This window comes from Furipterus horrens, unplaced genomic scaffold (assembly GCF_987537825.1).
Source record: "Furipterus horrens unplaced genomic scaffold, mFurHor1.1.pri manual_scaffold_3, whole genome shotgun sequence".
In the NCBI taxonomy this organism is placed as follows: Eukaryota; Metazoa; Chordata; class Mammalia; order Chiroptera; family Furipteridae; genus Furipterus; species Furipterus horrens.
The window spans coordinates 20,390,756-20,418,307 of NW_028327173.1; the positions used below are offsets into that span (position 1 = coordinate 20,390,756).

Sequence of the window (27,552 nt, forward strand, 5' to 3'; positions counted from 1 at the left end):
ATGGTATAAACAAGTCCTTTGGAATGAGAAAATATGCTGAATTCCTGCAGTATTGTGCCCAAGATCTGACCTAGAAAATGTAGCAAATGTATCCCAGTAAGTTTGCCCTAACTGAACATGCCTGGATGGCATGAAATCTCTGAACTTCCCAGCCTCCAATTATTTCACCTCCTTGCAGGACCCAAATCAGGTCTTGAAAATACCAACTCTTCTAAGGACACAAATGAAACTCAACGTGGGGGTGGAGAACAAATGCACAAACAAAGAGCATGTAAAATATGTTTATTGTTCTTAAAAGGGTTCAGGGTTTGGTTTTAAATCAGGCTGCATACCTTTCATCAGTCTGACATCTCTCTCACCATGTCAAACTGGCTTCAGCTAGCAATACTTCATTAAATCCAAAAAGATTAAAAAACTTAATTTTGAGGAAGAAAATCCAGTTCTGAGAACAATTAACATTAGTCTGTAATTTAAAACAAAATGAGGGCTAATGTTTCATGTTGCTTTATACACCCTTCTCCGCACACAGAACCAGGAATGTAATTTTCCTAACTCAGGCAGGCACTGATACTGATGGATACTGCACACACGCACACACACACACACCTGTTTCTCTCTCTCTCTCTCTCCCCCTCCCGCCCTCCCCGGAAACAAAAATCAGAGCATGTCAAAGGGAAAAGGTTTGTTATGGTATCAATCAAAACCCTTGGAGTCAACAGACAATCTCTCTGAGCTTAGATAATATTCTGTTTTGATCTGGAGCCTATGTGTTCTGAAATAAAGAATTTTGGATAGTACCATCATTTTCCACTTTAAAACCCTAATAATGATTTCAAAAAGCATTATTTTGTTTTGTTTTCTGGGATGGGGGAGGAGAGTATCTACAGATTTTCATTTAGTTGAAGAGCAGAACAACTCTGGCATAGGAGACAGGCAGTTCACATAGCCAGCCAACATCTGAGGTATCATCATGACAAGGTCCCAGTCCATTCCTACTGGTCTAGCTGATCCTAACAAAATGGGAAGTTTATGGCTCTGCATATCAGATTCCAGCAACACAAGATGATCCGAAGCCTTTATTCAAATCCTTAGAAGCAGAGCACTAGAAGTGTGCAATATTTAAGAGAAGAGTGCGAGAGCCCCTGATGGTGTCCTTCAACTTGCTTTGTTGATATAGCCTGGTCAAAACTGCCTTCTACAAAATAGCAGAGAACAGTTTTTCTAGATCAGCATATTGAACCCAGCAAAGAGTCAGCAAAAATGACACTACAGCAAATTTCACTAGCAACATAGTCCTTTTGCTACTGGTTGGGCTGCTCTATGTCTCTCTCCTACCCTGTTAGGCCTGTGGACACGTACTCACTAGGCATTGTTGGTTTTATCTCATAAAGAACCTAGTAAGAAAATAACAAGGCAATCAGTGGTTAAACTGAACTGTACATATGGGGGCAGTTTGGAAAATACCCATAGCAGGCATTTCTCAAGTCCAAGATACTATGTCTTTGCTGCTACTCCTCTGACTGTTCCTGAAAATTGAGTACAAGTCAGTCCTAAAATAAAAATGTTTAACTATCAGCATTCTCTGACGTCATTAGAAAATCAGAGTAATGCTACATATAGCCCACAATTCTACAAGGAGTAGAAAGTGCGCTCTCTCCCTGGACACATCTTTAGTGATGAACTGGAGCATTCCCCTTCAGAAAACATTTTTCTGGGATAACCACTTAGCTTCACTGGTTGGAAAAGAGAAGAATTCAACCCATAGCTAAGTTCTTTAAGAGACTCCTCTTGAAATGCCATTTCTCCACTAACTTAACAAAACAAAACACAAACAAAAGGCTCTTGGCTACTTTGCCTAATGTTGTATAGTTTTTTCAAGAAAAGAAACTAACATGAACACCCCATCATCAGTAAAGACTAAAAACCTCCTGGATCATATAATATATATGCCATTGCTTTTTTTTTTTTTCTTTTCTTTTTTTTTGGTTTTTTTTTTTTTTTCTAAAAGTGCCCACGTGGGCTTAAGGCTGCCAGACTGCACACACATCTACAGCAACGAGGGCTTCTCCTATTCCATCTACAACTTGTATCAGGGGAAAAAAGAGGGATAGGGAAAAGGAGAGAAGAGAGGAATATTATAGCCCCACCCCTACCCCCAAATAAAGAAAAAAGAAAGAAATCACACAACATGGAGATCTATGTGCCAAGCATAATGGAAGACTGTGCTCCCCAAACAGATGATTCTGCACAGGCAATGTTCTGCTGGTTTTCCTTAGAGACCTATTCTGAAAAAGTTAAAAAAGACTGGAGATTTTGAAATAATTCAATCCTGGCAGAAATGCAAACTTCAACACTAAGAGCAAAATCATTCTCCACTGAATTAATCCCTTTTTTCTTTCTCTTTCTTTTCTTAAACATTTTATTCATGTTAATAGAGGGATTTCTTTTTTGCTTTTTTCCAATCATTAGAAGAGTGGCTGAGGAGTACTGAATCCATCACTACTTTGATGACACAGTCAAGATTCCAGATTCACATTTCCAGGTACCAAGAGTTCCCTCTAAATGTCACAATCAAGTCAGCCTTCGTTTATATTTCTTTCTACTGAACACAGCAATGCCCATTGGTATCTCTGAAGCGTAATCGCATCTTAGGTCGGTATTTCTCCAGGTAAAGCAGCTGTTTGGAATTGAATGCTCCCCTTCTTTTTCTGAAAAACACAAGAATAGCAAACTTTAACATGTAAGAGAAGAGCTGCCTAATTCACTAAAATGCATTATTTTTATGGCCCATGGCTTTTCTAACACCACAATGCTGAAAGCTAACATATTTCCCACACGACATCACTTAAGTTGAAACACGCACTTTCTGTGCCTCCCGAGAAGGAATAGACCAATTCTCTTTGCTGCCTCTTGTTAGTCTATTAAACATCTAATAAAGATCAGAATGATTTATCCACAGACATCTGACTATATTCTTCCCAATTAAATTAAAAATATTCTTCAGATCAGAATCGGTAGCAAGTATTTAGGATGCGTGAGCGAGTATTTATATGAAGCAGCAGGCACAGATGGCATTCCTTAAAATGTTACCTTCATAAAGCTGCTACCATTCATTTCATGCCCTGTCACAAACAGTCTTTTTTTTTTTTCCTCCCTTTTTTTCAAGAAAAGAGGGAAAGGCTAAGAAAATAATTGCCAAAGAATTCTGGACAGCAAAACAGCATGGCCCATTACTCCATACTGATTGATGCCGACACTCTTATCTGGGCATTACCATCCTGATTTTGTGCCTGAACAGGTCACTTATGAGTCCTCAGTGATAAACTGCTGCTGCCTCTATAGGTTTTGGCTTGCCTCTTTGTCATAGACAGCTGCATTTTGAAAGTATTTTAAACCTCCATTAAAAGATACACAAGATCACTGAGAGTCTTCTATCCAGCTGAATAGGTAGAAGATTCCTAGATATTCAAGTCAAATACTGGACATATTCTACAATGTCCACATTTGCCACCTAAGTTAGAAAATCTTTAAATCTGGGAGCCAGTAGTCTTATAAGTCTCTTTATCACTTTCTCTTTTTGATATCTTTAAGCAATATTTTAAGCTAAAGACAGCAAATTATTCCAGATTACAAGTGGATACTTTCTATAGGTTCTTCCTCTTGTATGATCTTGCTTTATGTGCTTCTGAACATAAAACTTCATACTCACTGTCTTATAAACTGAACTGCATCTTCATACTTCATTCCACATTCAATCAAAGCAAGTGCAACCAGCACAGGTGCCCTGCAGAGAGAAACTCATCTGTAAATATCCACACATCCTTGGAACTAAAGAATTTTTTAAAACCCAGATTACATGTTACCAAAATTGTCTCAGAAAACATGTTTATTGATTTCAGAGAGAGCGCGAGGGAGGGGGCAGGGAGGAAGGGGAAGGAGAGACAGAGAGAAAGAGAGAAACATCAATGTGAGAGACACATTGACTGGCTGCCTCCATGGATCAAACCCACAACCTAGGGTGTTCCCTGATGGGGAACCAAACACACCACCTTCTGATGTACAGGATAACTCTCCAACCAACTGAGCCACCCAACCAGGGCTAAGTGTATTTTTTTAATTTAACAAAGGAAATTACGTTTTTTACAGGGCACTGACTTTGGACTACCTGAGGTACTTACTAGTCATAAAATTAATCCAAGTCAAATTAAGAACACTACCTTCGCCCCTCAAGATAAGAACTGAAACTTAGAAAATTTACTAAACTATAAAAAAAAAAACAGCAAATAAATGGGCTAAGCAGAGATACAAGCCTGAGTCACCACTGCCTGCACTAATGTTTTGAGTCAAAGTACAGACATTATAAATTGACATTTAACCTGCTGTTGATGAGTACTGCAACATCAATCCATGCAATGTTCAAGGACAAAAAATTTTTTAAAAATCGAAGTTAATTTTCATTCTCCATACATCTCCTTTCAGGATTTTAAAGTTTAGCTACCTGCTCCCAACCAATTAACTTCCCATACATCACAATCCAAAATTAAACCTTGTACAGATTTTTTAAATATTGCTGCCCATTTCAAAGACCTGAACCTTTGGTTACTTGAATGGGAAGAAAAAGAAAAACATATGGAATTAAGACTGTATTTTTAGCTCAAAGATAAGGTAATTATATTAAGTCAGTTTCAAAACAACTTCTGACCATGACCCCCTAAATCTGGTATGGCGTCAGAATCAGACAACCAATGAAACACAAAAAGGCAGCTCTGAGAAATATGCCAGCTTTTGCCCTCATTTCCTTTCCTCTCTGGCAATTTAATATTTAGCGTAATAAATGCAAATTTCTACCAAAGTGAAATATTTGATAATGAATTCATAGAAGAAAGGGTAAGGCCTTACCTTCCCAATCCCGCAACACAATGCACTGCAACACAGCAACCTGGCTCTTCACGAAATTTGGATTTTAATAGACTTAGCCAATCGTCCACTATCTGATTGGGGGGTGGTGCACCATCATCAAATGGCCAATCCTGGAAAAAAAAATCTTTTACATAAAACTGGTATATCCTCCAGGATTAACATCCTGCGTAGCCCACAGGGAAGGCCTAATTGAACTAACTATACCATATATACCTATTCTTAATAACACAATTCTGGTCACTGCTGAAAAATTATCCAAGATCAAAATTCAAGTGTGCCAAATAACTTAGCCTTCCTCAATGAAGTGTAGCTGGTGTCTAATTTTATCTTATGGAAAGCTCCTACCAAAGTGATAAGAAATTAAATGTTCCTCAAATATTTTATCTGAATAGATCAGTAAACAGACAGAGAAAACTGTATTTAAAACCAAGACAAAGGATGAGGAGATATAACACTTGTCAATATAAAGTCCTCTCTGGCAAAGAAATATGCCAATTGGTATCTTATTGGTCTCTACAAATATTTATGCGGATTATCCCCCACACAGTTCTAAGATATGATGTCTTTTCTTTAGAGAAAGGCTCTCTGATAAGAAATCTTTGTGCTTACTTTTTTTTAAAAAAGCCAAGTAGCAAATATTTTTAAAGCTCTGCCAAAATTATACATATCCCATTTAACAAGCACAGTGCCACATAACAAGAGTTTCTAAGCAAACGAAGAACTTTTTCTCAAATATCCCCTTCTCTTTTTACATTCATGAAACTGGGCTTTTTTTGTTTGTTTGTTTCATTTTGCTTTGCTTTTTTTAATTAAGACCAACCCATGTGCATTCACAACACAGGCAGGTGTTTATCTTTCTTGCTACCTTTCAAGAGGTCCTAAGAAACCAATACAAATGAGCTTTGAAGAAAGGGGAAGGGGACTCACATTTTACATACCCTATTTTCTATCCAGCTTCAAGGACAGAAATGTAAAAACACTGGAGATTGTTTTTAAAATATAAGACTATTCTAATGAGATTTGGATAAGGAAACATTAAGATACTAGCGGAGGGAAAAGAGAAAAGTAACAGAGCACTAAATTGATTCTGCACTCATTATTGGCACCACTAGAACACTTCATGTAGCCTATTAGCCATGACAGTACATTATGTTTGATTTGTCAACTACACCCCATAATTAAAGTGCTGTCAGTGTTATCATTATAGATGTCACTATAGTTTAACTGTAAATAGCAGTAAAACCAGTAAGCACTTTAGCTAAGAGCTTACTTCCTCTAATACTCCCTAAAATGCACGGTAGTTAAGAAACAATAACATGAAGCATGCTTCACTTACTCACATCAGTGCTTTCTATCCAAAAAAATCATTAAGGTAACAATTTCAAAGCATCTGAACTTCAAACTGACATAGCTGGAACCACCAGTCTTTTCCAATGCGTCTCTGGTTTGTAAGAGCATTGGTCAAAGGACTGAAAGGTCTAATTTTGGGGAACCTCTTCACCAAGCAAAAGTAAACTAACAATCCATCTTAAAATCTGTCTGGGAAAAGGAAAGAAATTCCAAGCTTAATTTTAAATGTCCTTGTTTTTTCAAGCTTAAGTTAGCCCTTTAATTTTATCTGATTATAGCTATGTAAAACAAAACAAAAGCCTAGATTTAAAGGCCTGGAATAAATCCCGGACCTATCAGCATTTTCTACAAACTAGTTCTTTAGTTCATTTCTATTTTATAGAAGTAATACCAATATTACTGATGCAAACAGACTACAGTCAATCCACAGTTCATTTTCTCACCCTGACATCTGTCAAAACGAATTTCTCCTCTACCCACTGGAGAACACACAGTAGCCGTCTCTCACCCACAAGGGGGACATCCACAATGCCCAGTGGGTGCCTGAAACCGCATGTAGGGCAGAACCCTATGTATATGTTTTTCTCCTATGTTAAAATTTCATTTATAAATTAGCCACAGTAAGAGATTAACAATAACCAATAATAAAATAGAACTATTATAACAATATACTGCAATAAAAGTTATATAGATGCAGTCTCTCTCTCTCCAATAACTTTTATATTTTTCACTCCTGAATCTGTGTAACCATCTCTAACTTGTTTGGTGTCACTTGTTTCAGGAGATCCCTTACTGAAGTGATCATATAGGCTTATTAACACTTTCTGGTGCAACATTTTGCTGTCAACTGAAATGCATTTTCTGTTCATGTCTTCCACCCACAAATGTTAAGGCTTTTTCCATCTTAACTAAGTACTTACCATGTACTATGGCCGTAACTTTTACAGTCTGAGGTGCAACAGCAAAACTGGCACAAATTTCTTTGTTCTTCTTTATAATTTCACAGATAGAAGACTCATTCCTACCGTGATCTTAGCAACCTCAGCATGTTTTTCCTTTCCTTATTAGGTAGAGAACTTTCACCTTTTCACTTAAAGGAAGCACTTTATGGCTTCCCTTTGGCCAATTCAAATAGGTAGCATCACTACTCTTGCATTTCAGGGCATTAAGTAAATTAAAGGCGACTTGAACACAAGCACTGCAATACGGCGACAGTCAGTCTGATCACTGAGATGGCTACTCAGTGACTACTGGGCAGGTAGCATATACAGCGTGGATACACTAGATGAAGGGAAGATTCACAACCCAGGCAGGACAAAGCAAGATTTCATCACACAACTCAGAACCGCACACAATTTAAAATGTATGAATTATTTCTGGAATTTTTCCATTTAATAATTTAAGGCCATGGTTGACCCCACAAGGTAACTGGGGAAAGCAAAACCGTAGGTAAGGGGGGACTACCGTGTTCACAGGAAAAAAGAACTTTTAATGCAGCCTAATTTAAGAAGTTAAATTTTTGTTTTGTTTTTTTTAAACACAGGGCTACATCAGAAGTTAATTCTTTTTTTAAAATACAGGGCTACACTTTACACATGTTTATACTTATCCTCACTGATTTCCAGCCAAGAGAACTTCAAGTCACTTAGAAATGAGAATGCAAGCAAATTACTACCTTACCATACTATTCAAATACATCTCAATACACAGTATGTTTTAAAAACATAATGCTTGCCTACTTAGCTTTTCTGTTTTCACCAAAACGAAGGTGAGGAAACTTTATGGATCAGATAGGAGATGACTTCCTTACCAACAGGATATTTATTTTCCTTGTATGAACAGCCTTCCCACTACTGGCCAATGCAATATAGACTACAGAACTACCTCTCAGTAAAAAGTAGGACTATTTCTTTGTACAAATATCTTCTTTGTTATTTTCTTTCTCATCAACTAAAAAAATCTCCAGGTCTTGTCCTACTTCACTGCCTTCCCACAATTAAATAGCTCTAAAACACCTAAGACTACAAGGTTATTTCATTACATGCTCCCGCAATTTAGACATCTATTTAGGGAAGAAGGTATAAAATTTTACCTCATTTAAGGCTCCTGTTTTCTAAAATAAAATAGCATATAGAGAGGCTAGAAAAGATTTTCCTTAAAGTAACTCCTATAACTTTTTCTTCAAACTGAACTATGAAAAAAGTCAAAACACAAAAGCTTCTTAGAAATCTAAAAAAGTATCAGAAGCTATGCTAATTAACTCTGGATCAAGATGCCTTCTCTCTCTCCCTTACCCTCTTCTCCCACCTTTTTGCCCCTATAAGTTAATCACAAAGTATTAAGTAACTAACATGTACATGCAAAGTGAGAGAGAATATTTCCATGTGACTTAAGAATGTCTGATGAAAATTACTTTCAGTTACATTCAAACAAGTAGCCTAGAAACAAAAGCCAACTATTGCATTAATTTCCTAGAAAAAAAACAAACTGCAAATTTCCATTTTCTTAAAATAAGTGTTCCCTAAATTTTTTTTTAAATACCCTCCCCACAAGCGTAGACTTTAATGGCACAAATGAACAAAACTGCCAATCCTAAAGAATTTAAAGGTTGCTATGAACACTGTATTCTCCTAGTATAAGCTCAAAAAGCAAAACTACTAAATCCAAGTTTTATAAATATCTATGTCTGAAAGGGACAACTTATTTGTAGCAAAAAGTTAAAACACTACACACTCACTAGAACATGGATTCCTTCTTTTTCAACTGGAGCTTTATCATATGTAGCGTCACAAACTCGAACCAAAGTTGTCACTCCATACTTCTTAAGTTCCTTTAAAGAAAAACAAATATAAGGGAATTTGCTTTTAGAATCTGTAGCCAGAGCTTTAAAAATGTTCTATCATTATATAAATTGAAACAATGAAACATCATTCTTCAACAAAAATCAAAATCATTCTCATTCTGGCAACATATACTGTATAATGGACACTCCTGCCCGCTCAGTAGAAGCAACAATAAGACTCACCTTTATGAAGAGCAATTTAATAGCACAGCATGAAAACTTTAAAAGAACACCTATACTTCGACCTAGAAATTCCACTTCTGGGATTTGTTACTAATGAAATAATTAAAGCTATGCACAAAGATTTAGGTGCCAGCATGTTCAGCACTGCTTGGAATAGTAAAAACCTGGTAACAACACTAATGAAAACATGGAAATTATTAAAATAAGTATAGGCCATCCATACAGAATATTATGACAGCTATAAAAACAATACTAAGGAGATTGGGGGACAATTTTCTTTTAAATATACAGTGTGGTCCTATCTCTCTCTCTCTCTCTCTCTCTGTGTGTGTGTGTTTGTGTGTGTGTGTTCGCAGAGAAAAGACATCTAAAAGCCAAGTATTGACAATTAAGTATTTTTAGTGTCTTTTGCTTATCTGTAGCTTATTTTCATTAAGTAAGTACTTATTGCTTTTTATTAAAGAAACAAATGTTATTTTGAAATTAAGATTAAGAAGTGGTATTATATTACAAAGCCAATTAACACACAGATAATTATCACCATAAGACTTGCTCCTTTAAAAACTGTCCTACAGCAATGCCTAATCCAGTGACTACCTATGTTCAGGGTACCACCACCATCTTTTTATAGTTGCAGGAGGACAGTGACTTCTGCCACTTTTGAGTTCTAGGGTCAAGGAATCCACAGGCTAAAAATAGTATCACATAATTAAGCCAGGCTTAAAGGTGATTGAACCTAAGGGTACACAAGCCTAGGATAAGCTTTTACACTGTGCACACAATGTTAGGAAGCTCAAGGACTTAAGTATAAACAAGCGGGAACAGTGATATCCTACAATTAATGTCCATCATTTGGTTATCTAAAAAGTAAAGTTCTTTTAATTGCTAAAGGACTTATTTTTCACAGAAAGGCCACTTGTAAAACACATTCAAAAAAGATGTTAAGTATTATAATGAGTCAGGAATTCTAAGAAGTTTCAAAATACAAATAAAATCCCATTGAAACAAACTTCATAGTAGCCGTTTATTGAAACATTATGGTAGAATTTTTTATGGTAAATACTTGTGGCCTTAAGCAAGTCAAAATCTCTTATGAATTCAGTTTTGCCATTTGAAAAATGAGAGGGGCAGATTTAGAATCCCTAGTTCATTGGTCTAAGTCTACTCTATAAAAAAAAAATGAATATATCAATAGAAACCATATTCAGACAAAACCAGAGAATGATTTAAAAAGCTTACATTCAAATGTTTGTTGAATGAAGTACAAAATTTCTCTGCCACCAATAGAAAAAATGCAGGATCTGACAGAAATTCTACCTATAATACTTCTCCTCCCCCTAAATTTCTGAACCCAAAGGGTAGTTATTATTGCAAGTAGTTCTGGGATAACTTTTCATCAAAAGTGGTTAGAATATTTGAGGTAAACATGAGCTTTAGAGTCAGAGACAGTTCTCCATGTACTGTATGCTTTCAGGCAAATGACTAAAACGCTCTGAATTTCAGTTTCCTCATCTGTAAGAGAGGTAATAATGGTACCTATACCTCACAGGTTTATTGTGAGAAATAAATAATATACTGCCTAAAATTGCTTATTGTAATGCTGGGTACAAAGTGTTCAATAAATGTAAATTATTTTTATTATTGAAAGAATGATTTAAAAACTGTTAATAATGTAGGAAATATGTAAGAGAAAACATAGTACTAGATAATCTCTACAGTCTCCCCAAATTCCATAAATGTTCTTTTAAATATGTTATAATTAATCCAATCTATTTCAAAAAATTGGTAGGATGACCATCCATACTCCAATCACAAAAATAAATGGCTTTATGATAAGAGATTTCTTTATACTGGTGTTAATTTTTAATGGGATTTTACCTATTAATCCAAAAAGTACACCATGCCACAATCTTACCTCTGTGAACTTGTTGAGGGTAGCATTGGTAGGGTTGTGAGTTATCAGAAAACGCATGTTCTCATAGGAGATCTCCACAGGGGCTGGACGGTTCATTATGGCAAATAAAAAGTGTGAGCGTGCGTGTGTGAGTGTGATGGGGAAAATGAAAAAAAATCAAATCTTGAAATGTTTCACAGCAGAAAACATTAAAAAGACCACTAAAATGCCTGTTATCAATCAGTGTTTTTTCTATTTAACTTGTTTATTCTTTGAGAAGCTTCTCTCTTCAAGATAAGCAGAAGTATTTAGAATCCACTTGAATCCAAATTCAACTTGGGCCTCAATGTCTGCAGATGGATACCTTCGGACTCCAAAAAAATTCAACTACGTACAAAACTTCAGCAGCCTTTACTACATTTAGGCACTAGTGAGACAAGTTAAAAGTGTAGGTCACTTTCCACTTTTGTTTATTTGATGCTTAATTTTACTGGAGTCATTAAAAGAAATATGCTTGCAATAAAATTTTAAAAAGCCAACTATTTCTGAGGCCAGTCTCGGTGTCCAGAGTCTTCAAGGCAATGTTAATTATGGCACATAGAACCCCCAAGCTCACTTGTCAGCAAAAACGCTGTGCTGAGCCTGGCAGAAGTCTGCCCTCACACTCAGAATCGCCATAAATGTGCAACGTATACTCCAACAAAAAACCTGGAAGAGAAAAACATAAGTAAAATGAACTGGAGGTTGAGAGCATCGTAAATACTATGCTCAAAGTCAAGATCACATTCTTTATGAACCCGAACATATCTGAAATGTCACCAATTCTAAATTATTGTCATCTATAAATAAGGTAAAAGTGTATACCAAGAGTTTTAAAAGCCTGAGATTCAAAAGTCAAGTATGTCTTTTTTCAAAACAGGATCCAAGAATCAAAGTTTCTGTGGTAATAAGATTATTTTTAACTCAAGTCATTTTTAAATGATTAAAAGATCCTTAAAGAAATCTCTTCATGGACTCTTCACAGAAAAGTTCACAACAATCTCCTTTGTCTGCTTTGATGTTTAAGTCTTTCACATATACTCTTTGTTTAAAAGAAGATATATCTATAAATGGATGGAGGATATTTACCAAAGTTCCACTTAGAGGACTTAATTCTTTCTATCCAAAGTATATGCATTGGCCCCCAATTAGGGTACTAGTCCATGAAGCACTTCTTTCAAAAAATTATCTTCTTTTCCTCACAACTCTGAGTAGTTGTTACTACCTACGAGGAATGAGGAAAGAGGATCAGAAAAGTGAAGTGACATGTCTGAGGTGAATGAATTAATTGGGCCCAAATTCCAACCCAAGTCTTCTGTTAGTTCCATATTTTTTCCAATGTACCATGTCAGCTGACTCAACCAATGCATGAATCCCATCCTTTCATTTTCTAGTCCAATTTACCTTTTTACTATTTCTCACATCACTACCTCAGAAGTACAAAAGCACTTAAAGGTCAATGATTCATACAGCATTCTCCTGTCCAAATATTAATCCCTACCAAAAAACAAGGCAAGAAAGAGAAGTGGCAAACTTTAAACATTATTTTAAGCCTGCTACTTTGAAACACAGTAATCTTTATAGCTGGCTGAGGCAGAGTGTCAACATAATCATGATTTCCTCGTGATTTCCTCTGGAAATAGGGACAAAGTCAAGTTCTGTCACCTGCCTCTTTCTTAAGCTTCCAATGAATGCTTATCTACAAGTCTCTAAAAAAGATAATTGTGATCAGACAGAAAAAGACATGAAAGGTAATGACTATAGCATCATTTTCAGGAAGAAAGTGAAATATAGATTAAAAAGAACCGGGCTTACAAACTTTTAAGCCTATTCTTCTATCCTCAAGTCTTCTTTTTACAACATTCTTATGGCATTTTATTTTGTAAGTTACATACTTGTGATATTATCACCATGGACACAAGAACAAAACTAAAACATTCCAAAAACATGAAATGAAAAATAAGAAATTCAAAATGGCATTCTAAGAACTTCAATACCTCAGCAAAATTAGTTACCCACTACAGTAATAATGTAAATTTTCTACACTCAAACTAAGAAAAATAAGAATACACACACCACCACTCTTTCTAACTCAAAATTCTAACTGTAACTCCAAAACACAGCCACCTTAGATTACACATTTCATAGAGTACTCCTTGAACAGTCAAGGAATTGCAAAGCTAGAAGAAACTTAGAAATCAAACTACTCTGACCTTTAAAAAAAAAAAGATGATGCAGAGAGGTTATAATGACTTAACTAAACTAAGACCACACTACTAATTAGTAGCAGATCAAGAACAAGAGCCCAGATCTTCTAACTTCCTATTTATTTTTCCTTCAATTTTGACTAATGGATGTACCACATATTTAAGTCATAATCTTTTTAATTTAAGTGTAACTTTTTAAATATTTGCTTGGATATTCTTCTGCAACTCTGTGACCTTATAATAAGCGGAGAAAAGATAAATAAGGTAACTACTCAAAGAACAATGGTTTGCATACAGTGCAGAGCAAAACACAAGGAAATTCTAACCTGTTTGAATCCCTTTGGCTTAATGATGTTATCGCAGATAATTTTTGTGTCAGCTGAGTAAAGGTACTGAAAGACCTACATTGTATTGATGGCCAGGTTTAAAAAGTTACAGTTCTAGCATTAAGTTTTCTACCTAGTCTCCAGTGTTTGCCTGCTCAGCAAACAGAGCAAGCTTTAGACCATCTTGTTTATTCCTCTAAGCTCATTTTAAAAGGACCACTTCCAGGAATAAGAATAATTCATTATTAGATTTTCAAGTTTTTCTTAAATCCTCACCCAATGATATGTTTACTGCTTTTTAGGAAAGAAGCAAGGGAGAGAAACATCAATGTGAGAGAGAAACATCTACCGGATGCCTCCAATACCTGCCCCAACCAGGGATCAAACCCACAACCCTTTGGTATAGAGAACAATGCTCCAACCAAACTGAGCCACTTGGCCAGGGCTTACATTTATAATTCTTAACACTATACTGAGATCCCCAGCAAAAGAATTTCTTCCAAATGAAACAGTATGTTCTATCAATGTTAACAGATACATGATAAAAGCAAGCTTCTGCTCCTTCCCCCTCCCCTAAGAGTTCAACTACACATCAACAGTCAAATGTTCTTGCACCTGTCAATTCAGATAACTAATGTTCCTTCCTGTGAAACCCATAAGAATGCAAAGCAAACCATCTGTAAAAGAATCATAAACAACATATCACAGCTGGAAAGTTTAAGAGTTACAGAGCCCTATATTTTAACATCAACTTAGCACCTGTACCCCTTATAGAAAAACCTTATAAAGTTCTCTCTCTAGCATTAATTCTGCTCTATCTAGTTATGTAAAAATTGACTCTTGCCTTAATTTACCAGGTGATGGAAGAGGCTTTTTGATTTGGTTTGTTTATCCAACATATAATAGCAGCCAAATTCAAATATCTATCCAAATATTTTCTCCACCCTTAACTTCTTTCTTTTCTCTCTTTTTTTAATCCTCACCCAAGGACATGCTTATTGATTTTAGAGAAAAGGGGAGAGGAGGGGGAGAGAGAAAGAAACATCAATGTGAGAGAGAAACATCAATCCATGCCTCTTATACATGCTGGGACTGGGGACCAAACCCTCAACCTAAGCATGTGCCCTGATGGAAAATCGAATCACAACCTTTTAGTTTACAGAACGATGCCCAACCAGCTGAGCCACACTGGCCAGGGCCCCACTTTACTTTTATTTTTATGGAACCTAACTTTTAAAATGTTGTATTTGGGACATTTCCATTTTAACAAAAGACTATAACTTCACTGAAGGATTATAAAGGATGGTCTGTGACAGAAAAATCATTTTAAATTGAGGGAAAGGAGGAAGGGAAGGGAAAAATGGAAAGAACAAAGAAATGGGCTGAAAGAAAAGCAAGTAAGCAGAGGCCAACCAAGCTAAGACAAGACTAAGTCAGTCCTGGTTGGTATAGCCCAGTAGATTGAGTACCTGTGAACCGAAAGGTCCCAATTTCGATTCCCAATCAGGACACATGCCTGGATTGCGGGCCAGGTCCCCAGTTGGGGTGTGGGAGAGGCGACCAATGATGTTTCTCTCACACGTGCACATTACATTGATGTTTCTCTCCCGTTCTTTCTCCCTCCCTTTCCCTCTTTCTAAAAGTAAATAAATAAAATCATAAAAAAAAAAAAAAAAGACTAAGTAAATAACACAACAGAATACTTAAAACTTTGAAAAGAATTATGGTAGAGTTTAAAAGTCTAGTGTCAATCTTCTCCAGCTAACATCAATCTAGATGAGAACCAAAAACCAAAATGCATGAAATAATACAATATCCATCACTTAATCATGGCACATTCTTAAATGCAGAGGTTAAAAAGAATAAAACAGATTTATATGAACTATTATGTAAAGATGGCTATGAGACACTAGTAAGTGAAAAAAACAAAGTATGTAAGTATATATAGAAATATTTGTGAGTACCAGATATGCTTTCATACCCATGAACTATCTGGAAAATTACAAAGGTAAGAGGTAATAACAGGGGTTGCCTGGGAGCTAAAGGCCAGGACCATGACTTACTTGACCTTCTGAACTGTTTTAATTTTTCTCATGTACATAATGTTAGCTCAATTTTTTTTTTTTTTAATTCTAGGGTGATAAATAACCTATAACAATTTACAATTTAAATACTTTCTTAGCAGTGCTATAACAATGGGATTACAGAGAACCTCAAGACGGCTAGTCCCTCTGTTCCAGGAAGACAATGTTCTTCTTTGATAAAGATACTACACTATTGAGTAAAATTCAGGTCCTACTTTGGCAACTGTAATTCTAAGTTTGAATATAAATATAGAGTATTCAAGGACTGAAGGAGCTTTACAAAATCAGTCCCATTTACTATAACCCAAACTTATTGGGCATCATTTTAAAAATCCTGTCAGTCCACTCACATTAAGCTTTCCACTGAGAAATCACCTCTTTCTATTTCCAAATTAAAGCAAATGATACAGTAAACCCTCTAATTTGATGGGTTATGCCAGTATTCACCAAATTATAATATAAATGCACAATAAAATATTCTAGATCTAATAAAATAAAAATCTAAATGCAAAGGTCTCACAAACAAGCATACATTTACTGTTACTTCTCTTAACCAGAAATTCTACAGGAAGTCATGCAAATTTGAGTTAGCTTGGTTTCAACAAACAGGCAACATGAAAGCATAATACTGTATATAAGACTAAAACCTTGAAACATTTTTTTCCTAATACAAAAGTATTTCACTTCAAGGAAGACACCTGCACTTCCCTTAAAGTATGAATAAACTGTCAATGGTAAAAGAAAAAAAAAATTCATTCTCTGAGGTTAGTTTTTTCTTATAATTTGGTAGTTAAGAATTTATTAATTCAAATATTTATTGGACATATATATGTGTCACATACTCTAATGGTTGCAGCAAGAGCAGTAAACAAAACAAAAACTCCTGTAAGAATGGAGCTTCTATTTTAGTAGGCAGAAAAAGACAAATAAAATATGCCACTGCTATGGACAAAAATGTAAAGCAAGGGAATCTGCAGTGCCTCCAATTCTAAATAAGGCTATCAGGAAAGACCTCACTGAAAAAAGTGACATTTTATCCAAGACCTGGGGGTGTGAGCCAAATAGATATTTGAGGGAGCATTCTAGGCAGAGGGATTAGCTGTTACAAAGGTTATGAGGTGGGGCCAAGCTTAGTGTTCTAGGAACAGCAAGGGGAGCCAGTGCTACCAGAACAGAGAACGTAAGGGAATAAACAGGGTCAGAGAAATAAGAGAGTGCCTGGAGGCCAATATTTGGCTTTTATTTGAAGAAAAATGAGAAGATTTCAAGCAAAAGTGACAATTTATGCTTAAAAGGCTCACTCTAGCTGCTATGTGGAGACATTATGTGAGTAGTGAGGGTGGAAGCAGGGAAATCCTGTTGCTATAACCTAGGAAAGAGACAATGACGACTTGAGCCAGGGTAGTAAGAAATACAGAACATTGGAAGGGATCAGTTTCAAGATATACTTTGAGATGGAACTCAAAAGGGTCTGTCCACAGACTGGATATGGGGTCTGAAAAAAAGTCAAGGCTCTGAATAACTGTAAGAACTTGTAAAAGCCTCACTTAACATTCAGAAACTATTCAGGCAACAGAGCATAAAATCTTCACAGCTGTAACCCCATGATATTTGCAACCAAGGGAGCAGTAGGCAGCGGCAACTTGTCCCAGGCTAACCGCCAAACCTGTCTCAAGGCCCCCTTTTCTCTGACTTCCGGTGACCCAAAGCAGCCCCGCCTTGGCTCTCCTGTTGCTTCTTCTATCCTAAGCCCTTCCTTGTTTCACTGACCCCGGCTTTAATAACCTTCATCGGAGTGTGAAAAAAAAATCCTCACAATCATCAAGGAAGTAGGGAAATTCCTCTGTGAAGTACTACTGTAACTACTGCATTTTGACCATTTGAGAGGGAAAAAAGCATCTTAAGACTAGTAAACTAAAAGAGAACTCAATTTCCCTAATTAAACACTCATCTTCTGGTTAACTGGGCTTAAACTGAAATATCACTCATCTTTCACAACCTACTCCCACCTCATCAGAGCCCTGTAGAAAACAACAGCTCCACTCTCTGCACTACTTACCTTTCTCCAGCCCTCTATTGCTGCATTTATCAAACTCAAATTGAATACATCTGGATCCTTGAATTTAGACAATTCAAATTCATGTCAGTTCTCCTGCCCTACTGACTACAGTCCTGGGGAATTAATAAAGAAAGAGGTATCCATTAAATTCTACACAAATTAGGATCTAAAGTGTCTGTAAACAAGCTAAAAATAGCAAGACACTTCTTTACTGCTTAAAAAAAAAGTTTCATAGTTACTCCCTCGGTTATTCCCACTTTTCTACTTCCTCATTTAAGGAGGGAACTTAAGAATCAAGTTCCAGTACAGAAATCAACAATCAGTTCTATAAAAAGAAATTATGACCTTGACAGTGGGAAAATATCTTAACATTTCAGAACTAGCAGCAGATACATGACCTGCCACTCAGAAAGGAAAGGAAAGCAATTAACCAACAACCACACCTGCTTCTGAGAACAGTGACAGTTATTTACTGAAGTCCTGTAGGCCTGTTCCCAACTCAAATGGAAAGGGAGTGGTTTTCAAGTTTGTATGTACCCTGGTGATTAGAAGTAGTTGTCCTTTTCTAGTAATTCCTACTTCTGCGAATAACTGTAAGACTAAAACTGCATTAAATATTTTCATGCCACACTTGAAAATACTTATTTTCAATTTTGCACTCCACTGTTCTTTTAAAGATTAGCACTTCTCCAGCTCAATCTCTTGCCCAATTTTTTATTTTTCCTTTCATTAATCAATTTAAATGAAGGTAACAGCACTATAGCCAATTTTCACTTTTTCTTAAAAATTTGAATAATAGCAATAACATTAAAAATCCCAACAGCACAATTCTACTACTGAGCATTAATCTTACTGTTTTCAGTATATCTTTTAAAAATTAAGTTAATTAGGTCTATTAAATTGGTTATGTTCATTCATACTTTCATTTCCAGGCAAAGGTATCATGGCTATCCTCTCCATAGACTTTAGTTTATGTGCATTTTAAGACTCCCAATTCTTTTTTTTTTTTTAAGATTTTATTTATTTATTTTTAGAGAGAGGGAAGGGAGTGAGAAAGAGACCCCAACTGGGGACCCGGTCCGCAACCCAGGCATGTGCACTGACTGGGAATCGAACCAGCAACCCTTCGGTTCGCAGGCTGGCGCTCAATCCACTGAGCCACACCAGTCAGGGCCCAGGCCTTTTTAATATTAAGTTTAAGCACATTATTTTTCTAAGAAACTGTGGGCCTCCTTTATACAATAAGAACTGTCTCAAACTCAGCTGCATTTCCATAAAATTAAGTCCTAATGATTGTTTTCTTCTTTCCTTCCATCTTACTTTTTTCAATATCAAAAAGTTTCCAACATCACTATTCATACATTAACCCAAGAACCACTGAATCAATTATTTCTGTAATAAAGAAATGCATTTGAGATTTAAAACTTCAACTGTAATACAACAATTTCAGTAGGAAAAATCCAAAAGGACACCTGGATTCACCCTGTCAACACCACTTTGAAATGTTTTCTGACCTATATCAGGACAGTTTGAATGACTGTAACAGCTGTAAGTTCCCTGAGGTTGCAAAATAGATACTTGGGAAAAGGTTATTTGAATCACCTTTCAAAATAACCTACAGCACAGGAGGAGCATGCAAAGCAAAAACTTCCAGGCTATTGTTAGCATTATTTAAAATATATGTTTCAGAGATTTGCAGTTTATGGGTCAACTTAACTCTTTCATTTCCCTATTTTGTCAAAAGTCTTGGTCCTGTCCAAGGATCTACCACCAAAAGCAGGGGAAGGAAGCTCTCTATGTCAGGATACGGAATAAAAACATTCCAAATAACATCTTGTCAGCACAAATTCTTTTGTTTGAGCCCCAGAACTTTTTCTGCTGTTAGGGCATTTTGGTCCAAGTTTCCCCTAAAACCGGGTAAATTACACTTCACTTCCTCTCCTAAACTTGCTTTTTATAAATCACATTATACTTCACAGCCATCTCTCTGCATACTGAGTATAGTACAAAATAAATAAACAAGAACCCAAATCATTCTATTTGGAGCTGCTGGTGGCCTTCTAAAATATATTGTCTATCCACTATTTGCCCAATAATGGCTTGATTTTTATTTTCCTAAAACACAACACTCACAATCTTTAAAAACCATACAGTTGTTTCATATTACATATGAATGTGAAATTAAAATGGTGAAACACTCTATAATGCCATGTCAAGGGGTTATTTTTTGCTCACTAGCTTAGTTCAATTTCAACATGGATTCCCCATCCTTCTCTTCCCACTTAAAGAATGTTAATTTCTTTTTAAATGCAAAATTTAATCTTTTTTGTCCTCTTCCTCCAAATAATACTGAGATAAGGGGCAACATACCACCTCTGAATATTAAAATGTAACACATCCAGTCTTACAAATATCTGTGGAGTTCTATGTGCATACTATACAAACATTATCCAGAATCAAAATCCTGAAAAAATCAATGTGGATGAAAAATATTTGATGATAAAAGCCCTGGCCAGGTGACTTGGTTGGTTGGAGTATCGTCCTGTACACCAAAAGGTTGCAGGTTCGACCCCCAGTCAGGTCACATACCTAGGTTGCAGGTTTGATCCCTGGTTGGAGCACATATAGGAGGCAATCAATGTTTCTCTCTCACATCGATGTTTTTCTCTCTCCCTTCCTCTCTCTCTAAAATCAGTAAAACAAATCCTCAGCTGAGGATTTAAAAATATATATATTTGATGATGGGCATTAAAATTTCATATTAATTCTACACACTTTGAAGATACAAAGTAAGCATGAGTAGAATGGAGTGGGATTAAGACTTCTGAGGAAAAGTGAACTTTTATGACAAGACTGGTAGAAACAGCAAAGGGCCATGGTAGCCTGACTTGGGAAAGAACCTGAGTCTCTGGTGAGATATCCCTGGTGAGGCCTTGACCATGCTCAGAATTTCAGACCAATTCAAATGCAATAAAAGCTCTCAGGAATTTTAAAGTAGAGTAGTAGTCAAGAAGCAACTCTCTGTTCTCTGAGAGAAAACACCTACAGTTGACCTTGAACAACGTGGGGGTCAGGGGCCCCCAAAAATCCGTGTAAACTGCTGGCTCCCCAAAAACTAAAGTTGTTCCTTGGTATCTGAGGAGAATTGGTTCCATCATCCCGCACTCCCCCCACCCCCGCCACAGATACAAAAATCCTCGGATGACCAAGTCCCCTATATAACATGGTATAGATCAATGCATACAGTTTGCCCTGTGCATCTGCGACTCCCAATCATGGATCAAAAACAGTGGAGGTATTTATTTTTAACAGTCCACATATAAGTGAACCCATAACCCATGTAGTTCAAACCCGTGCTGTTCAATGGTCAACTGTATTACCATATTGGTAGGTATTTCTTATCTACTGAGCAACTCCATAATTACCAACAGGAGTCACAAAAATAGTCTCTCAACTTACTAAATCCTACATGATAAATTATTTTTCCTAGTAAACGGGTGAGTTTAACTAAATTCTACTTGTTCATGACCTCCAAAAGAAGATCTCATCTCACTACAAAAACAATTCAGAGTATAGTCTATGACTTAAACTTAAAGTGCTTTTTATCCAGAAAAGTCTAAATTATTTGAATTTAAAACAATCACCAAAAGGAAACTTGTTTGTAACCACACATGTGGAAAGAAGAATAATGTCACTAGCATCTATTGTTTCTCGATCATATCCTTCCCAATTTGCTGACAAATCCTGCTGATGACTCATATCCTTCTACACTAACCAGTCACTCTGTTCCCTCATGATACACTTTTCACCGATAATGGAAAGTAGAAAACACATCAATCTGTTTCACTACTAAAAACAATAAATATAACATATATACAAATACAATTTACAAATATTGTAGTGGCACAACAATGTAGTGAATATTTCCAATAAAAGAATGCAAAAAATAAATAAAGTTATGCTTTAATCTCAACTAAAACTAAAGGACTAGAAGTGGACCTGATTGTGAATTTGAATTCTTGTCAAATGATACATCAGTATAGAGCCAACATTTTTGACTACTGCAGAAATAAAAATATAAAGTAATTTATCTGATCTGCTAAAGCAAATATATCATGTGTGCATTTTATGCCAAAAGAATTAACATTTTCTGAGAAGAATGAAATTTCAACCCAAAAATACTATAAAAGGAATTAAACACACCGATTCTCTAAAGGTAAAGACTGTTCTAATAGTCAAAATATTTTTTCAAAGCAGGCTCAACTAGCAATAAAAGGGTCATAGAAAAGCTTGATCTTAAAATTCTCTACAGTTCAAATGGCAATGTTGTGCAATATAAATTTATATTCAAATGATGAAATTTAGTTTTAGACCACTTAAAATAGAGTGGATGCTGTGTTACAGAACCTATGGGACAGAAAACCGTTCAGGCAAACAAAACCTATTTGTACTAAAGTCACAAAAAACCGTTGGTATCATCTGTCAACTCCTCATAGTCATTTTTCTAGGAAAAATGCTGTGCCCCATAAATCTATACTAATTGAACAGATAGTGCAGGGAAAACCACCAAAGACATGCAGGAAAAGAGTCATTTTCTCACCTGGGTCTTGGTGACTCCACAGGGTAACTGTAGAAAGTAGACAAAGCCTGCAGCCTGTGAAGCTGCTTTTGTGGAGGTGTTAAGAGTAGTGACAGTTTCTGGTACAGCCTAGACCTCTACAACTCTAAGGAGCAACAGATTTACATACAATAGCCACTTGAACTCTACACCAAGCAATCCAGTAAGGCTTCAAGCCCCAACAGTAGCCAGGAAGTCAAAGGAGCTAGAAAATGTGGTTCAGTCAATAAAACAAAGAATAACGGGAGAAAGCTAGTAGCCACCTCTATACAGATACTAGTTCGAAAGTTAAAAATGAATAAAGGGCTCTTCTGATATTCCAGATTAACAGACTGAAACCACACTTCCCAACGTAATTATAATCAGTGGCATCCACTCTTCATTTCACAAAAGAAAGTACAAAATTATCTGAACTGTAACATCAAGGACTCTTACTTTTTTACACTTGGGGAACTATCAGTTTCTACATAACCCAACTAGCATCTTGAGAAAAATCTCAAAGCAGCAACATCCCCAAAAGAGCAAAAAAAAGTATGTGAGAACCTGAAGTAGTCTTAAAAAAAAAAAAATTAAATTCAAGCAAAAAAAAGGCCAACTTCCTTAACATCTACTTCACTCCTGCCTAGCTCCCTGTAAACTGACTTGAGTTAACTGAAAGAAAAGTTTAGCCAGGGATTTAAGTACTTTAAATCCCAAGGGGAATTTTTTTATCTGCTACTATTTATTTACTGATACTGTCTAAACTGAATTCCAAAACCTGGAATTCAACAATTAGTTTATAAATCAATTTCCTTATCTGTAAAAATGAAAGAATGCCACTTAAAGGATTACTATGAATTGTAAATGAGACAATTTGTAATTCAGTACAAAGGAAATGATCTTAAGAGAATACTGAAACTTAAAACATAATGTTGGATTTCACAAGTATTCTAAGACCGCAAGAACTCTACCACTACCCTTCTCAATAAACATAACTAAGTCTACCATGTTAAACTATGGATCCTGATTTCCAGTTGCTCAAAAATTTTAAAATCTCCAGTTTCTGTGAGTAATACAGCTAATGCTATAGCACTTAAAGAAACCAACCTAACTTAGGTTTCACTCTTCCAAGAGTAACAGCTAAAAATCTGTGTACTGCTTCTCTTCATCTTATTTGTAAATGCTTTTTTTAGAGGTTCACTGGTTACCAATCCCACATTCCAACACCAAAAAACAGTACATTCAAATTCTGTAAAATAAATCTACTAAATTTCAATTTTGTGCCTCAGTATCAGTGTTCTGTAACTACTGGATACAAAAAAATAAAAAAATTCTACCTGCGAAAGACGACAAGATGAGTAAAAAGTTAAATCTTAAGAAACATAAATCTTGCCCTGACCAGGTAGTTCAGTTGCTTAGAGCACTGTCCCCACACGCCAAGGGCACATACAAGAATCAACCAATGAATGAACAACAAACCGATGTTTCTCTTTCTTTCTTACTTCCTCTCCCTCTAAAACTCAATAAATTTAAAAAAAGAAATATAAATCATTTTTACCTTGTACACACAAATGTCTTTACAAGTAAAATATGACATCAGTTTTTCAGACTTTTTAAGAAAGTTACATGCTTTTGCATTCAAACATTTACTCTTCTCTAGTGCCACCAAAGTTCAGTGAGGTTGTAAATAGTTTCTGCCTATAAATTTGGTTTGTTCAAATTAAATATTACTTGACTGACTCACGGAGGGAGTGGTTTGACTTTTGCTGTTCTGAGTCAGAATATGCCGGGTTCAGCAGTTCTGAACAATTTCTTATGTGTATAGGTGTTCTAAAATACTAGCCTTTCCCAGCTAGTCAATATAACAATTAAATTGCTGCCTTAGTAGAAAAGTCTTAATTGTAATAATACTTTGAATCTGTATTTCAATTTATAATTAACAGTGTTTTTATATATATTTTCTTACTTGACGTTCACAAGTTCCTGAGGAAAATATCCCGCACAAATGAACAGAAAGACTTTCACAAAAAAGTGACAATTTCTAGTTGACTCTTAACCCCAATAAATACACTTCCCCCAAAATTAAAATCATAAAAGTCTGCTAAATTTCTTTAATCAGACTTTCCTCTCCCAGACATATCCCAGGTGCCTCATAAAAACTCCAACTCAAAGCACACACCCTGGGGCCCCATGAGAGTTTGAACGCAGAATCTCCACCCACATAAAACCCTTGCTTAGGTCCCAAGGAGCCTGGAGTCAGCATCTCCTAATGATCCCCTTGCCTCCAGCCATTCAGTCTTCTTCTGCTTTAACTTCAACCTCCCTCACATGTACAAGCTGATAGGTCATTGTGTGGTAAAACAGCCCAAAGTGAGACAAACTAATGTGAAGGTAATAATTATGTAGTGGAAAACCAAGGACTTAGAAGTCAGATAGACCCGAGTTTTTAACCTATCTCCAATTCTTCACACTTGTGACCTGGGACAAGTTACTTAAAATCTTTGAGTCTTTTCATCACTTTAAGTCAATGAGGGCTCATCATTGTATCCCTAGTGCCTTGCAAACAGAAACCACTCAATATGTGCCAAAGAAATACAAATGAGGACACTTACCACCTTTTAGTAGCTGTGAGAATTAAATGAGAGTATAAAAAGTACCTGGTGCATAGTAGGCACTTAATACTAATTAATCCAGTTCCCCACTGAACAGTAATATTAGTTACTATTTTCAAAAACAGGGCATGCTAGTGATTGAGAAAAAGAATGCGCTCAGAAAAATATAATTTCTGACACATCACTGCTTTTGTCTGATTCTATCATGTCTACTATCAAAAGAACCACCCTACTTACTCTTTGCTTATCATATTGAAAAACTCTGGACTTCTGAGAAAAGTCCCATCATTAAGGTGTAAAATCCATATCAAGGTACTTTTTATCAAGAACCCCTACTTGTGCCGTGGCTGATGTGGCTCAGTGGATCAAGCACAGGCCAGTAAACCAAAAGGTCTCAAGTTCAATTCTGGGTCAGGGCACATGGCTGGGTTGGGGGCACGCCAGAAGCTGTTTCTCTTGCCCATGGATGTTTCTCTCCCTCTCTTTCTCCTCCCTGCCCCTCTCTCTAAAAAATAAATAAAATCCTTTTCTAAAAAAGAAAAGAAACAAAGAACCCCTACTTCTACAACACAAGAATCTGGGAAAAGTCCATAACAGTGACTACCCAATATGAAGCAACTTTTAAAATGTCAAGATCAGAATACCGGCAAACAACTCCTCACCACCTTCACCAACACAATGCTGGCAATGACTCAGAAGCCTTAATAAAGTGTCGTTCTGTAGCCTTCATTTCTTTTTGCACATTGCACAAAGCGTAACTTCACTCACTTCCCGTCTGAAACTACTCTGTGAGATAGAGCATGCCAACAAATAACTACCGTATTCTCACCCAGCAGCAGTTGTTTGGTGACTCCAAAGAGACAAGCAGCGAATGCCTACAAGTGACACTAAAACTGCCAGACACTTTATCTGTCTCTTGACAAATTCCAGAAAATAACCAACCAGCCTACGGTTCTTCTCCGTCATCAACATTACATCATATCATCATCATCATCGGTATTTTTTTAACCGCTTTTCTCCGGAAGATTAGGAAAGACCCCCAACCTAAAAAACACGACTTCAGTTTACCTAAAAATAAAATACCTTCCCCCTCACCTGAAAAACTAACTACTTTACCGAGAGTCTTCGCTTCTGGACCCCTTGAAGGCAAGAGCCAAGGACCCGGGGCAACAGACAAGTTTTAGTTAGCTCTCACATCCCCAGACGAAAATGGAATGACAACCACATCCTTGACAAATTTAGGAATTTATGTCGATGGCATTGAATGGGGGATGGGGGGAGATGTAACCAAAAAGAAAAAGAAATAAAAGAAAAAGAAAAAGCAGCAGCACATTTTTTTAAAAATTGCAGAACCAAAAAATGACAGTGCCACGGAATCTACTCCTGTATCCTTTCCTCATACTTGAACCCACTAACCCAGGGACAAGACGCTCCTGGAAAGAACTCCCTAACCTAGGACAGCAGGGCTCCCCACCGCCACACACCGTGACCCGAGCGGGAGAGCCTCCAGGTTGCCCGCTCACACTCTGGACAGACGCAGGCACACCCTTCCACACGCCCTCCCCGGCCGCGCACCTTCTTCCCAACCTCGCTCACGCGTTCCCACGCGGTGCCCCGCAGCGCACTCTCCTCCTCCAACTCACCTTCTGCCCACACCGTCCCCACAGGTACTCCCCCCCCCACACTCTCCCATACACTCACCCCACACTCCCCGCCATACAGCCCCCAACTACCCCCATCCACACTTTCTCCCTCTCACACTCCCCCTTCTCTCACCCCCAAATGTATACTCAGCCCTCTCCCCAACTCACATTCTTCACCCCCTTCACGCACGCACATTCCCCCCACCCACACTCAACATTCTTACACACGCTCGATCCCACCCTTCCTCACCCACCCTCCTTCTCCACGCTTCCCGGCCGCGCTCCCCCCGCCCTGGGTCCCGGCCCGGCCCTCCTTCCGGGGACGTGTCTCGGGCCTGCACTAATGGCTGCGGCGCCTCCAGCCCTCCCCTTCCCCGAGGCCCCGGGAGCCAGCGCGGGGCCGCCCGGGAGCGGCGCACTTACGCTGTCGAGCTGGGGACTGGGCATTGACGTCTGGCGGCGGCGGGAGCGAGGAGGCGCCTCTCTCCTCAGTCACCTGGGCGGCGGCGGCGGCGGCGGTAGCGGTGGCGGCAGCGGCGACGACTCCCCACCAGCCTCGGCGCGCGACACCCGGCCCGGCCCGGCGGAGGCGCGTGTCCACGAGTCCGTCTTGCTGCTGCTGCTGCTGCGGCCGCCGCTGCGTCTCCTGCTGCCGCCGCTGCCCCCGCTGCCACCGCTGCCCTGTGGCGTCGCCTAGCGCCGTGCCCGGCCGCCGCTGCTGCTCCAGCCGCTACCGGACAGACGACGGTTACAGCCCTGCTGATCGCGCCTCCGCCACCACTGCTGCGCGCGCAGC

At 37.5% G+C, this 27,552-nt stretch overlaps 1 protein-coding gene across 2 annotated transcripts; it reads right to left on the reverse strand.

The window, feature by feature from the left end:
• Positions 1 to 265: 265 nt before the first annotated feature.
• PTP4A2 (protein tyrosine phosphatase 4A2) lies at positions 266 to 27,552 on the reverse strand. Of its 2 annotated transcripts, XM_090268999.1 has the most exons (7): positions 27,180 to 27,552; positions 12,318 to 12,453; positions 11,211 to 11,897; positions 9,008 to 9,100; positions 4,900 to 5,030; positions 3,710 to 3,784; positions 266 to 2,708 (listed from the first exon to the last, which is right to left on the reverse strand). In XM_090268999.1, the coding sequence occupies exons 3-7, from the start codon at positions 11,304 to 11,306 to the stop codon at positions 2,600 to 2,602; spliced, it is 504 nt and encodes a 167-aa protein (XP_090125125.1). In that variant the 5' UTR covers positions 11,307 to 11,897; positions 12,318 to 12,453; positions 27,180 to 27,552; the 3' UTR covers positions 266 to 2,599. The 2 variants fall into 2 exon arrangements, with proteins under 2 accessions (XP_090125125.1, XP_090125124.1); XM_090268998.1 differs by lacking the exon at positions 12,318 to 12,453.